At 39.7% G+C, this 15,143-nt stretch overlaps 1 protein-coding gene across 1 annotated transcript in view; it reads left to right on the top strand.

The window, feature by feature from the left end:
• Positions 1–13,781, top strand: part of st7l (suppression of tumorigenicity 7 like) — a 34,895-nt gene extending 21,114 nt beyond the window's left edge. Inside the window, exons 14-15 of the mRNA XM_088639979.1 lie at positions 52–191; positions 10,304–13,781. Coding sequence (XP_088496105.1) covers positions 52–191; positions 10,304–10,399 — 236 coding nt within the window. The 3' untranslated portion in view covers positions 10,400–13,781. The remainder of the gene's footprint in view (positions 1–51; positions 192–10,303) is intronic.
• Positions 13,782–15,143: the final 1,362 nt, after the last annotated feature.

A 15,143-nucleotide genomic window follows, 5' to 3' on the forward strand; every position in this document is an offset into this window, starting at 1 on the left:
AATTACATCAAGGGTCACTTAAAAGCACCTCTCTTTCTTCCTTTGTGGCAGCTTTTCACGAGGTGTCAGTGTACCCCAAGAAGGAGCTGCCCTTCTTCATTCTCTTCACAGCGGGGCTCTGCTCCTTCACAGCCATGCTGGCCATGCTGACTCACCAGTTCCCCGAGCTCATGGGCGTCTTTGCCAAGGCCGTAAGTCTGCGCTTCCCACCCAATGCACTTCATCTGCCTGGAAGGGAGACAGAAACTCAGTTCCTGGGCAGCAGCAGTGGCCTGCAGCATTCCTTCTGGCCACAGTATCCATTGCTTATGTGCTCTAATTTCTTGATTAGCTATATAACTGGTCTCCTAAATATTTGAAATAGTGGTCCTGGTTTCCAGTGCCGGAACCCTACAATGTTTATTCCAGAGCTTTCCAGTTTAAAGAAACTCAGAGGTAACCATTAAAAGTCAGCTGAAATTCTGGAAGTCGGTACCAGCCCAGTGCAAAACTGAGGACACACAGTATAGCAAGTACCCACCGTACAAGTAGCAAGCTAATGTAATGAGTCTCGCAGTGCCAAAAGCAGAGTTTGCATCAACTAATAGGGCTTATAGCACAACTCAATGTCGAAAGTACCTGGCCACCTACAGGTATTGATGTGCTATAGCAAGCCAGGATGCACTGACTGACCTGACCTAATAATCTAAAAGGTGACTAGAACTCAAGAATCCATGTTCCATCTCCATTTTCATGACCCCAGCATGGATTCAGTCAACAAGAGAGCTTGCATTACTCCTGATTTATACACTTTGTTTGTAGCCTACAGTGCACTGACACTGGGTATCTGCAAAAACTGCTGCCATGTGTAATAGTCGGTCATTGTAGTTTTAAAATTGTCAATGGGAATAAAAAAATGAAATTTCAACAAAGTGAAATAATTAACTAGGCTACCTGATTGCTCCTCCTGGGTGGTCCACCCTACCCAAAAAGAAAACTATTGTAGGTTTTATAAGCATCCCGGGGTTTCTAAACATTAATATTTCTTTCAAGAAATAAATGCTTTGACAGCTTAGGGGGATAAATTAAAAACTGTAAGAAAAACCGAAAGCACACCAACTGCAGTGAGTCAGGGGAACCTAATTAAACACCCAGACAATGTTCACCAGTCTTTCAGAGGAACTCTGTGAGCAGCTGTCTCTTTAACAAGCCGTTCAGTACCCGAAGTCAAGTTGTACAGTTTCACCCCCCCCCCCCAAAGAAAAAATCTGTTTACTATCACTCAGGGCTTTCTGTTCTGAAACTGCCTTCCATCACTGTCAACAAGCGGAGGCGCAGGGGATTTCTCAGAGTTTCAGAATGCTTTATCTTATGGTACCGCTCCTGCAGGGTTGCTGTTTGTGTTATTATAGTTATTTTGTCTTTCTGCTGTTGAGCAATCCCTCAAGTGCACCAGAGTTACATGTGGAGTGGTCAAAGATTTCAATCCATTGAAGTGGGGGAGAGGCTCCTTCTGACTAAAAGTCTAGGCACAACAATTTGATTATTGGAAACAATGAGCTGATGCTCTTCCTGGAAATACTGTCCTGCCTGTTTGATTCTGGGGAGCTGCTGCCTGTGGTCGGGAGGGGAAAGGTTTAGTTTCTTTGCTCACACACGCAACTTGCGCTGGCAAATTATTATGAGAATCATAGGCTTTAGCAACATAGGCTATATACTGTATGAGTGCCTAATGTTGAATTGCAGCGACAGTTATTAAATGTTCAGTATCAGTCATTTAAATTCTGTTAAAAGACAGGTATTATTTGGAAGGGTTTTAGCATGATTTTATTTTCTGCAGCAACTCAAGCCATGTTTAACCATAAAACCCATTTATGAGGTAGATTTATTCACGTTTTCCCTCTTCAGAAATGGAAAACACAACATTGTGTAAGATTCCTAGAATGGCAATACCCCAATATGTTGATTTTCAGTTTCAGGCTCTTTGGTAATATTTTACAGTATATAAATCTCCATAATCCACATATCTGTATTTTGCATCATCTTAACTATTTCTACAAAACGTAATTAAGAAAAGATTTTTCAAATGCTGTACAATTTTCCAAGTTCCAGGGGAACTACTAGAGAAGCACTGTACACTGAAGACTTTGCAATAGTAAGAAAAAAATCCTTACAGTTATATAGCATTTGCAGTCCCAAAGTGCTTTATATTAAGGTGGGGATCCACATCATGCATCACTGACGCACTGCAGTCCCAATACACAGCAGATCAGATGGAGGAGAAAGAAATTACTTCACTAGTCAAATTAAAGGGAAACCTAATGAGTGGAGTTAGTCAGGACACCGGGATTAATACCCCACGGTACCATGGGATCGACAAAACTCAAGTTGTTAGAACCTTGGTTTAATATTTAATTCAAGGGATGACACCTCTTATGCTGCAGTGTTGCCAGTGACAGTAATGGGGCATCGGGCTGGAAATTCTGGTCCAGAGAGAAGAACACCACCTACTGGTTCACTACCACCGCTGGAGTGTGGTTTCTTGGATGTTTTCCATGCCAGTACTGACCAGACCCAGACCCCTATTTTTAGCTTCCAAGATCTGCTGAGAAGCTATTAGGTGGTAATGCTTCCATCACATGTAAATGTACCCTTTTGTGTGTTCTGCATTTGGCATTGTGGAATATATTCAGACTTCTGGAGATTTCAGATATGGATTAAAGTTCATAATTTGCCACCAAACCCCATAGCATAGAAAACCCTATAATTTGATATGATGCAAATAATGACATGGGACAAAAATGAATGACAAAGAATCACAATAAAACTAAGATGGAATGGAGTAGAAATGAGAGGGAGGATGAAATCTGTGCATTAAGGTAGCATTAAGTAGGCTAGGTATTTCATAGAAAAGGAAAGTTATGAAGAAACCAGTCTGAGCAGACTTTATTTAAAAAAATGTTTAAGCATCTAAACCCAGAAGCTGACCCTATAAAATTGGTGATTTAACCACAGTTCCCAGTTTGGCACACTAGTGAAGGTTTGTGTTCCTGCTTATAGAAACTCCCTTTTCGTGCAAGGTCTGTGAAAAAGGCAAAAATGAACAGAAACAAAAACGAGCAGCCTGCAATCTAATCTCTCCCTAGCCTGTTTGTGTCAAACACATTCCTGAATTGATTTGGCTTTTCATGTTTTTCTTCTTGGTACACCATCCCCTGACTGTTAGGTTTCAAAACCTTACACACCCTCTGGGCAGTTAATGGGGAAGGCAAAATTATTTTTTTTATTCCAAAACTGCCGTATATATGACTGACTTATATTGTTACAAGAGTTTACAACCTTCCTGTTGAGTATCATTTGCTGCTTAAGAATTCTTAATTTAGGAATTTCACTCCTGTTCTTGCAAAGAACTGGACATTCACATGTATGTTTTTATATTGTCATTTTTTCTAAATGTGTTGGATTTCTCATTTTCATTGGCAATCTTTCTTCTGAATCAATCAGTATGTTACAAAATTAATCTGGTCTCTTCCAAAGCACATGCAAGCCCTGTTCAGAGCTGCATGCAGGAATGATCTGCATTGAAATGCAGAGAAAACTGTTACAGCTCTGTCCGCATCCAGATTCTCACAGCTTGGCTCTGGGTCCCCTTTAGCAAAGGTATGCCTTTAACTCCTAGCAGCACGGGAAGGAGATAACAGCTGATGAAGTGAGCCTTGCCCTTGTGGACCCAACCCTTCTGAAGTGAAGGACCGCTGTTCCCCCTCTCTGAAGTCCACTCTCCTCTTATCTGCCCTGTCCAGTGCTGGCTCACGCCATCCTGCAATGCACCCCTAGTGTTGTAGCCTGTATCGCTCCTGGTCTTTCCATTAATGCTTATCTTTAGAGCACTTATCTGCTGACATGCAGGGCAGAATTGCTGCCTCCCCCCCTACCAGCTTCTTGTCTCTTTTGATAGTTAAGCAAGGCAGTGACACATAATTTTTTTTCAAAGAGGAGATTTCTGAATTCCTTATGAAACTGTAGCACAGTAAAATTTGGCATGTTTTATTCCCTTTTCCTTCGTGCATTCTTTACTTTTGCTTGCTTTACCTGTTTTCAGCAGTTAGTTAGTCTTACTGCTCTTTCCCATTCTTTTATTATGCTTCAATCTGCTTTTACTGTGCCAAACAAAAATAACAGGAGGGATCCAATGTGGAAAATGAATGGCGAAACAATGAAGCCGTGAAGCCCTCCTCTTTCTTTCCAGTTCTTTACAGGCCCGGGGGAAGACTAGTGCAAGCTGCTATCAGTTAGCAAACAACAGAGACATCACTTAATCAAAGCAATAAAATATGAAATTACCCATTAAAACAGGAACGTTTTATTTTTATCCTAATCTGACCTTTGTAGGAATTTAAACAATTTAATTTCAACAGTTTCACAAAGCTTGTTTTACCTTAATTCATTCATCCTTTTTTATTAACATAGAATAATGTTCTTTTTTGGCCCTAGAATCCCATAATCACTCTGTACATAAACACAACTTTAATTTCAAGATGTTCTGAGACCTTTTAAAGGGTAACTGATTCTAAGAAGATTTAAAAGGCAGGAGGGCCGGTTTTTTAAGCACATTCCTCTTGTTCTTCTTGTATCATACCATACCAGGGGTGACCTTGTGTTTACAATGTGATTGTTTATTTTTCTTTTTTATGAGCTACTCAACAAATGGAGAAGGAGGAACTAAATTCCACAGTGTAAGCAACACCTAAAACAAAAAATTCCAAGAGATGTTTAAGGTGCTCTTTGTTTTGGGAAAAGCTCCCAAAGATACCATTTTTACAGCACCCTCAGGGAGCCTGGCTTTTGTAACACTTAGATTAAGGCACAGCACTGCCCCTGTGGCAGACCACAGCAAGGCCTTAAACATGAGAAAAAACAGATACTCTGCCCCCGACCCCCCCTCTTTCCCATAAAACAATTAAAACATCGTAAATTTGGACTAAATTGTACCCAGAAGAACCCCTTCCTCACTCTTTAATTGGTCATATTTCCTTTGTACCCTCTGTTATCAGTGCTGTGGCTGACAGTGGAGGTTGTCAGTAGTATTTCCATTAGGAAGTGCTTCTTGTTTCTGGCTTGTGCATGAAAAAATGATTAGGGATACCTGGGATGAGCCCCAAACACACATTTCATGAATTTGCTGCATCCTATTATATTGAAATAGATAGATTTGGCTAAAACTGGACATTGTTTTTCACAACAAGCCAGGGCTTGTTATCATTCCTGGCCTACAGTATAGGAGTACTTTTCTAGACTTTGTTCTCAATAGCAACCCATCCATCCATTTGCTAACCACTTCGTTCAATTAAAGGACTGTGGGAGGAAATGAGATTTCTATCACAAGTTATGCTATTTCTATTAAAAGTAATGTGATTTATTACAAATAAAGAAGGGTTACAAATCCACCATTTACACAGACATGGCCGATCCACTGTGTAAGACTGATTATTTTATTTTTTTGGAGAAGGATGTTTCCTTTACAGATATCTGTATAGAACCCAAGAGCTCTTCCCAGCAATTAGGCAAATAATTTCTTCAGCTGATTAACCAGATCAAACCAAAAGAAATGCAGGAAGCTATTTCAGCACTTGGGACCTAGAATTCTGACACTAAAAATCAAATCGAAATTGAAGAGTTCCATATACATTATATACAATATCTCCAGCGTACACCCAAGTAGTGTCAAGCTCCATGATATACAGTTAGCAGTGGCTGGTATGTCTTTAACGCACTGTGTGCATGAAAGAGCTGAATGAGGCCTCCGACGGCTTTACATACTTGTTCAGTATAAAAGTGTAGAGGGGTTATGATACTGTGAAGTTGTGCTCTCATTAGGTGAGGCCCACTCCACAGCCTCGAAGAGGCTCTTTCTGGGATAGGCAAAAGGAACTAAGGAACATTTTGAAAACTTGTATACTCTACACAATTATAAGATGTTTACAGTGCGATTCAGGGATGCAGCAAAAAGATTAGACATGTGGCCAATGCATGTGACCATTTGGAATTATAGAACCCCAACACGCAGAGTTTATGCAACACAACATCCAGAACAAAACAGAACAGGTATTAACAATACAGGCCATGATATAAGAACATAACACCAGCTACAAACTGGAGAAGGCCATTTGGCCCAGCATCCCATTTGGTAGTTAGCAGCAAAATGAAAAAAGCCTTTATTTGTTTACTCTTTGTTCAGGATTTGAGACTTCCTTCAGTTCCTTCAACCTCTTAGTGTAGGACTTTTCCTTAAGCCACAGAATGTATCTGGTTATTCTTCTCTGACATTATTCCAGAGAAGCAATATGTTTTCTATAATGTGGTTACCAAAATAGTACACAAATTTCTGAATGAGGCCTAACTAGTGCATTATAAAATTTTACATAACATCGCTTGATATAAATTCTGTGCTTTTAAGTATATATCCTAACATTTGTCAGCCTTTTCATTGCTTTGTCAGATTGTCCAAAAGAAATAAATGATTTGTTTTCTATAAATGGCCTCTTTTAGTTTAGTTTCTACTCCATTGTATTTAAAGGGAAACTGCTGTCCCAATTTATGCTACCGTATATTAAATCTTAGTAACAAAATTGATGGTATCGCAAAAATGTACAAATTTCGAATGAAGAGCAAAATTGTGAACTTTGTGAAAGTACTGTATGGTTGCCATGTTATTACTAGCAAATGAGCAACTGCTGGTCTCGTCACAGGTGAGAGCGAGAGTTCCTGTGAATTGTGGCTTAAAGAGGCCCTTCCTGCTCCCTAGTTTCTGCAATCCAATGAGAAATGTAGTCTCCTAACAAAGCTAAGCCTTTTTTGTCTTTTTGAACTCGCATACATATTTTAAACTTTGGCTGTTCAGAACATAGTGGTTACACACAAAACAGAGAATCGGATCAGCAGAAAGTCACACAGTTTTCTTTTCCAAGGAATGGTCAACCAGCCACAAGATGAGTAATAAATATGGGCACTGAAGTTCGTTTCATCTACAAGTTTCTTGATGAGATTCAGCATGATATAAGATCAAATAAGTACAAGTTGAGCAGACATTTCACCAGCATACTGAGTTAACAAGTAAATAGTATTTGTCAGAAAATCTCTCTTAAAGTTGATACAGTATGTTGAATTCAATTCAGTTGCACTCATTCAAATCAACTGTTCAGGTCACGGAATGGACTACAGTATGGCACAGCAAGTCCTTCAAAAATATAAGTCCTGCTAGAATTCTTCCTTAAAGTGTGATTTACCATAAAATAACCACCTATGTAAATGATAGGGCACTTTTGGAAAACGCATGTATTTATGAATGTATTTTAGTTGGTTGGCAGGGTTGCTCCTTTTTTGCAATATATAATAAAAGTATCAAGTACCCAATGTTGGTACAAATATTTAAAATGCATATAGTCACAAAATTCACTTGGTCTAAAGCACTTTTTCAATGTAGTTGGTCTTTTGTGTCACTTGAGCTTTTGTTGCCATGTTCATAATCTCAGACAATGACAGCAATATGGTGCTATGTACACATTGAAACTTAGTCTCTTTTATTATGTAAATTGCACATTTTACATGTTACCGTGCACTAGGTGGTTAAATTGTGGTTGGAAACACACTCATCATTTCTGATTCAATATAATCCCAAAATAAAAATAGCATTTCAGTTCCCATTTTTGTTCCATGCTTTTGCTATCTGAATGCAAAACTCTGCACGTCAAGCTTTTACCCTGTCTTGAAGTGTCAGCTAATCCTCCTATTTTGGTGCCATCTAAAAAAGTTGACTAGTTTACTAGCCATACCAGAATATACCAGAATCTAGATCATTGCTGTAAATGAAGAAATGGAGGGGTCCTAAGTACAAATCACTGTGGTACTTCACCAATCAGACCGATTTGAGCATTCACCTTGAGTGTTAGCTTTGTGCATCATGCAGAGCCTCATGCAGATGGTCATGGAGAAGGCTGACATACTGTATAGTACAGGAACAGAACAGCAGAGGAGCCAACAGGAGGGGAGAACACCTCTTTTTAGGGTTTCTTAGTGTAAATTACACGGCCTTGTTATTACATAATGAATTTGTTCCTAATGTTTTGATCCTTGTGAATTCCCCCATAACTACAAACAGGCTCTCTAAAATGTGGAAAGGAATTTCCACATAACATTTTAAAAGATAGGGGTATAATCGTGATTGTTATTGCAAACCTGCTGTTGGTAAAATGTTACTCTCCTTCGTTTACATGAAGGGGAAATTCTCTTAAATGAAGTGAGTGAAAGTACAGTTAACTCACAACATCATGAAGGCACAGTTTTGCACTAAAGTGGATACTGGAGTGTTTACTAGAAAGTTTGTGTTTTTCAAACACAGGGAGTTCAAAGGGTACTTTGTCAGACACTCTTTTATAACCACCAAGACTCTTTTTCCTTGTCCTCGCAGCAGTAGTTCTAATGGAGGCAGAACGTGAGAGTTCAGGGGTGACAGGGAGCTAAAGATGTTTTAGTCCAGAATGTAGCAAGCTTTTTATTTTCTTTTGCCCTCTACCTCAGCCTTGTAGTTTTGCTCCCATTTTTCTGCCCTAAGCAGCTGTTGAGTTATGAATTTCATAGCTTGATAAACACATTAACATCTTGCTTATGGTAGAAAAATTCTTGGAGTTTAAATATTTTTAAATCTGTGCGTGCCAGTTCAAAGTTTGGTGATCAACTTGGGTAACAGTGGGCCTTGGGAATGGGAATGAAGAGTGAGAGTGGGGTCATGCCCACTGGACAGTGCATATAAATACAAAGACTTTATCCTTCACGGAAGAATGTGATCTGTTGTTTCCAAAGCATCTCTGTTGAAATAGTTATTTTCTGAAGTAATCCCATTATAGTTACAATTTACTTGAACAAGTGGAGTTATAGTTACTAATTATTTTGAAAACAAAGAGAGGTGCACTACTATGGTTGTTGCAAAGAGTGCCAAAAGTAGAAGATTTTTTGCATAAAAAAACATAATCATGTTTTGCTTCAACTGGTACACTAAAGTGACCTATGTAAGTCTGCCAATGCTGCTTTATAGTCAGGTTATCATACTTTTGTACATTCCAGATGTGAGCCGGAGTGTTTCGTTCTTGAGCACCAGTGACAAGTGCATTTTCTAGATGTATCGCAAAATAACTTTTTTCCCACAGCCAATAATATGTTAACACATTTATATACCCATCTGAAATAAGAATCCCTACTGTTACAAATAAAGGAAAGTAGCTTACAGCAGGGGGATCAAGTGGTATTGTTATACAGTGACTAAAGGTCTTAACTAGAAACTGGTTAATGTAATCCAAATACAGTAATTCCTTACATGCGACTTGTTACTTTCCAAAATTACAAACCACAGATGGGACATGTTTTTCTTGGGAAAGAGACAGCTCATACAGTCCCTCTTGCTACTGCTGGGGGAGATGTCAGTGGTCAATCAGTTTGTCTGGATGGCAGGTCACTCTATACAACACTGTTTTCTCATGCACTGTCTGCTGTTGAGAAAATAAACGTCTGTGTGTCTTGTGGTCTGGCACTATTAATATTTAAGGACAGTGTGTTGCTAAGTTATATTGGTAAACCTGAAGCAATTGAAGATGTCCTGTTGGCAACATGGTTAAAGGGCTGCCGCTGAGATGGGCTTGTGAAAGAAACAGGCTAGATCCCCGAAGAGCCCGTAAAACCACACGGAATTATACTGTAGTTCATGGAAAAAAATCAAAATACAAGTCATGGAAAGCAATGACTAAATTTCTGTTAACAGAATTGCTTAAGTGCACAACTTTGGCTAGATGCTACAAATATGCCAATGATAGCTGTTCAGATTTACCTCTATAAATAAATATTAAAATGTTGAAAATCACAGCAAGTGTCAGAGGAGTGAGACTGGCCTGAGATGTCAGGACAAAGCTCTGTAGTGTCACAGAAAACTGCTGTAAAACAGGGATGAAAAGGTAATGGAAAATTGTCCTTGGGTGATTGTAGAAAGGAAGCTTCACCCCCATAGGAACAAGTGTGCTACAGATGGAGCTGAAAGCTGCTCCTCAGTCCATGGTACTTCAGCATGAGTTAAATAGCACTGTCAGGCACAGGGTTTCCAACACATGTGCATGATTTTCACAGAGCTTATCTGGTGCCTGTGGGGTTGATACCACTAGGACAGTAGAAGTTTTTTTTTCTCCTCATCCATGTCAGCTCTTTGCTGCTAGTTGTCAAGATGGCAGAGTAACGAAGCCAGGTGACTAACCATGAGCATGCCTTTCCTTTGTCTTTGCAGTTCTTCAGCACACTGTTTGCTCCTCTGGGCTTCTTCATGGACAAGATGGAGAGCCTCATGCCTTCCAGCTTCTGGCACCAACTGACCCGGATCTGAGGGACCTTTTAGACAGAAGAGAGATCCCATCAGACTGCAGAACTAACCTCAGCAACACTGGGAGGCCGGCAACAAGGTTTCAGCTTCTGTCTTCAGCAATAGTGACCTAACTGATTTACTGTGGTTTTAGGTTTTCCTTTCTACGCAATTAAAGGTTGAGGAAATGTACCAGAAATCAGGCAGAATATTGAAAAGCAGGCCTGCACTGACAGGCAGCTCCCCTGGAACAGCACAGTCCCAGGACCATCTGTTTAACAGCCAACACCAAAATATATCTATATTTATTCATCTATTTAAACTAAATTTTCACATTTTCCAGTTACTAATGCAAATCATAATCCTAACATATTCTATCAGTTTTCACTAGTTTCTCAACCTTTTGTCTCTGACCAGAAAAACACTTTCTAGGTAATAAAAATATACATTCAAGCCCTTTCTATTGAAATTTGGATTGGCATTCTCTAAATATGAATAAATTCTCTTAAATAATTTCTTCAACAAAAAAGAAGAAATGAATTTCTGTGCAGATAACATAACATCTGTGTGTTATATGAAAGTATACAGTAGGTATACAAAAAACAGTATTCTTTTCCTGCCCTATAGTCTATTGGAAACTTGGATTATTATTTCTGCCTTGTCTTGCTTTCTCTCTGCCATTCTGCCAAGTTTGCTTTGGTATTCCTTAATCCTTCTTTTCATTCCCAACTTAGACAAGGCAGAAAAACTCAGTTGTGTGATGACAGGCTCAGATTCCACCTGCCGCTGGAGTTTTGTCATTTTAGGCTCTGTGCTATCAGTGATGACAGGGCCCTACTGATACTGCATCACAGCAAGCAGATGGTACAGCTGCACCTAACCACCAAGCACGTGCAAACCCAATCATAACATCCTGGCCTTGGGCAGCATGCGAAGGTTCAATGACAAGATAAATGTGGACGGCGCTCTTTTCCGTGTTGATACAGTGCTGTTTGTAGCTGGAGCTACAGTATATTAATCAAAGCTTTCTTCTTTCTTCCAGTTTAAAAACAGTTTGCACTGTCATAAAATTGAAACAGCAGTACAGCTAGCAATAATGTGACAAGTGGAAAGCCAAAACATTGTAAAGAAGGCTTGTAAATGAAAAGGCTTCCTTTAATAGGCTAGGTGAAAACCCCAAGTTCATATGCTTAGGTTCACAAAAAAGCTACATAGAGATTGATAGTAGTGTCTAAGTGCCCTTGTATGAGGGTCGTGCTGGCTGTGTATGCATGAATGTCATACCCCAACCATTTTTCAAAAGTGTAACTTTATAAGGGTGACATACTAATTACCCTCATGCCCATATTCCTTCTTATATCTGGAATTTCCATAGTGACTCTACTCCTGTCATGAGAATTTCACACTACTACCCTTACCATACTGTTGGCAGTATAACTGATAAATCACATTCTCATCTCATCTGAGATAACCATGTTTAACACAGGCTCTGAAGAAAAGAGTGAAAACGCAGTGATTTAGTCAGGTGCAGCTTCTCTTGTTTCACATTAATCAGAGCCATGCAATTGAATTAATTATTTCAAGGTTTTTTCAGTACCCAAAGGGCAAAAAATCTTTCACATGTAGAGCTCGATGACAATTATCTGATTACTCTGATGGAGTTTTCTGGGTATATGGAGGGGTAGTATTAGGCTGACTGGGGTGATTTAATACAGCAAGTTGAAGAACAGCTGCCACAGTCCTGCACTGGTTATTCAGCACTCTGGGAGAAGAAAAAAGAGAAATATTTCACCTGGCCTGAGAAAGGAAAGGAGTTTTTCACACATCTCTGTGTGTTCAAGTTAGCGTGACACATGCTCCTGTTTGCATGGATTCTATGAGTGAGTGCCAGCATCTCACAGAATGGCGCTCAATGATACAGTGCAGGCTGGATTCAGAGATCTGGAAAAACAGATTTACGATTAGACTATTTGGAGTGCAAGTTTTAATGTATACAGCACTGTGTATAAGGCGAACCTCTCAGTTCTGCAACAGTGCTGAAAAAACTTTCCCCCTGTTGCAGATGATGAGATAATAGAGGTGATCTATTATGTTTGGACTATAATTGTCACGATCTTAAACAGCACAGAGGAAACACACTTGTAACGTGTTGGAGAAAGAAATCTACAGGAACAGTGAACAGCTGTTCTTTTCTAAAAACAAAAATGCACTCAGTAATGATCCGGTCACATTTTGAACTTAAAAAACACAATAATCCAATTGTAAATTGATGGTTGGTTCAATTTAGCTGTGACCAACGATGGTCTGCCATGTCAGCCTAATGAACACCGATCAAGAGGGCTCCTTTTCTCAACAGTAGACCCCAGGGCTGATCTGGGAAAACATCTGCTTTCATTGTTTGCTCAGTTCACCTGGATGTAATTGTTAGTCTGGATAAAATCAGAACTTTCAACTCCCAGCAATTTGCAAATCGCAAACTTGTCACTCGGCGGTAGCTTTCTCTTAGCCTGGGGCTTCTCTCACCCTCCCAGTAGAACGAACCCCATCAATTGGGTTTGGGAATTTGGGCTGGCAGGTGGGGCAGAGTTTGGGGTTAACCTGGGTTGTGTGCTGCCAACAGAGCTACCAATGGGTAATGTGAGCGGTGGGAGAATTGTGCCTTTGTAGTGTTAATGAGACTGCTAGATCTTGATATATTATATTTCTGTCATATATTCTGCATTAACCACTGCCATTCATACTGAGACATTTCAATAACCCACGTTCTACCTCCCCTTTTCACTCTTTTCTTCTGAATTAATGACTACCTAGTTGGTTAAATACCAGGAGATCTACGACTGTCTGTGCAGACTCAGTGAACAGTGTCAACAAGATTCAAAGTTAAGCAGCAAACAGGAAAAACAACCTGTATCTGTATACAGATAGCTGTGCCTTATTGGGAAAAGGGTAAAAAAATGACAACATGCAGTCCTGTTAAGCTCTGGTAACCTAAGTATAACAGTTTAATTTATAGATGCTCAGAGACGTGCCCATTTGCTCCTTGTTAATTATCTGGCAGAGTTTAAAAATTACATAATATAAAACACTTTGTCATGATTTTTTATAAGCTATTATTCTTCCCTTAATTGGATGATTTAAAGTGCAAATTAGTCAAAAGAGTACATAGAAAACCACAGTGAATTTGTACAGACAGACATTGACAGTGAAGACAGAATTTGAAAAATTTGTTGCCAACTAGCTTTTTCTGAAGCTGAATAACACACAAGACTGCAGCACTCCAGCAATAAAGTGAATAATAAAGCAACATAGGTCCCAATTCTGTCTGTAATTCTGATAAAATGTTGGTTTGGGAAAACTGAAAGATAGTTTGCTTGGCAGCTCAGAGTAAAAATGTTTTTCAACAGCACTGGTCCAGTCTGTGTTTTTTCTTTTTAGATCTACTTGTCTTTCAATATTGCATTACTGGCAGAAGCCAGAGGTCTTCATCACCGGGTCTAGGCAACTCTGGGAGCCCTTGAGAAATAAAGGAACCTCCTACTCCAGGATAGCTGTGTGTAACCTCATAACTCATACAAAGTGTCTGTTTTGTTGCAGTTCAGTGTTAAACATTTTAGAATAATTTAATGATTTACAGTTATATATTTCACCTTGTTTTGCTTCAAATCCTGCAATATATGAGGGATTTATTGAAAAGAGGTCCCCCATTCAAATAAAAATGGAAATCCCTGATTAACTCAGGCAGCTAAAGTAAGCAAACCAGTTTTATTTCAAACATGTCTCCCAAACACAATGGCCACAATCCCAGAAAATCGCAGTAGATTACAGTGATAATGCCAAACTAGCAGACACTTAGGTTGGGAGATGCTCCTCTGAAGATCTCTGAATCACCTCCATTGCCAAACACTGGTCATTTGTGGACATTTACAACAGACCCATATTACTGAACTTCACCTAAAAAACGCCGATCACATCCACTCGCTATCTTGTTCTAAACCGAGGACCTGAAAAGTGTATTAATCTCCTTCCGTCTACTGGTAGTGCTTGAGACAAGCAGCCTAGATTAAACCTGATCTTATGCATCAAAGAATGACAGTCAACAGTACATAGCACATCAACTCCATCCAGCAGCGTTCTCTATTTAGACTGCAGTGTTTGAACGCAGCTAAGAGGAGAATACAGTATTTGCTGCATGTACTGTAACATTGGAGGCTCATATATTCACACTTGCACATCTCGTGAGGCCCTCTGGAGGAGGGTTGGGGGGGGGTGTGATTAGGCTTTTTAAAGTTGAACAGAATCCAGGGTTCGTGTGAGGTTATTAATGGAAGGATCTGTACATGCATCATCGCCTGGAGCTGGAGTAGCTCAAAGTCAGCTTCCTTGACAGGGCTCAGGGCCTGATCACATCTCTCCCAGTGAAAGTTCCTGAAAAAAAAGAATACAGGAAAGTCCTCGCATGTTCCTTCTACTTGAGTGAGCCGTCTGCTGAAACCAAGGAGAGATGGAGTTGGTGGCGAGAGGAGAGTGGTTACAGGGTTGTTGATGTCTGTTGTTCAGATCTATCAGTAACTTTATCAGCAATACAGTAGCTAGTTCTGATTGTTCCACAGCACAGTGCAGAATAAACTAGTCTACTTTATGCACATTTGCACACAGACACAAAGCTGTATGTAGCTTTCTTTAGTTTTGTTAATCCGGCTAAGAGCACCTCTGAGGTTTGTGGTTTTTCGGGAAAGAAAGAAAAACAAAAGTTCTGAGGACTCCGTCG

This window comes from Lepisosteus platostomus, chromosome 7 (genome assembly GCF_059453375.1).
Source record: "Lepisosteus platostomus isolate fLepPlt1 chromosome 7, fLepPlt1.hap1, whole genome shotgun sequence".
NCBI classification, from domain to species: domain Eukaryota; kingdom Metazoa; phylum Chordata; class Actinopteri; order Semionotiformes; family Lepisosteidae; genus Lepisosteus; species Lepisosteus platostomus.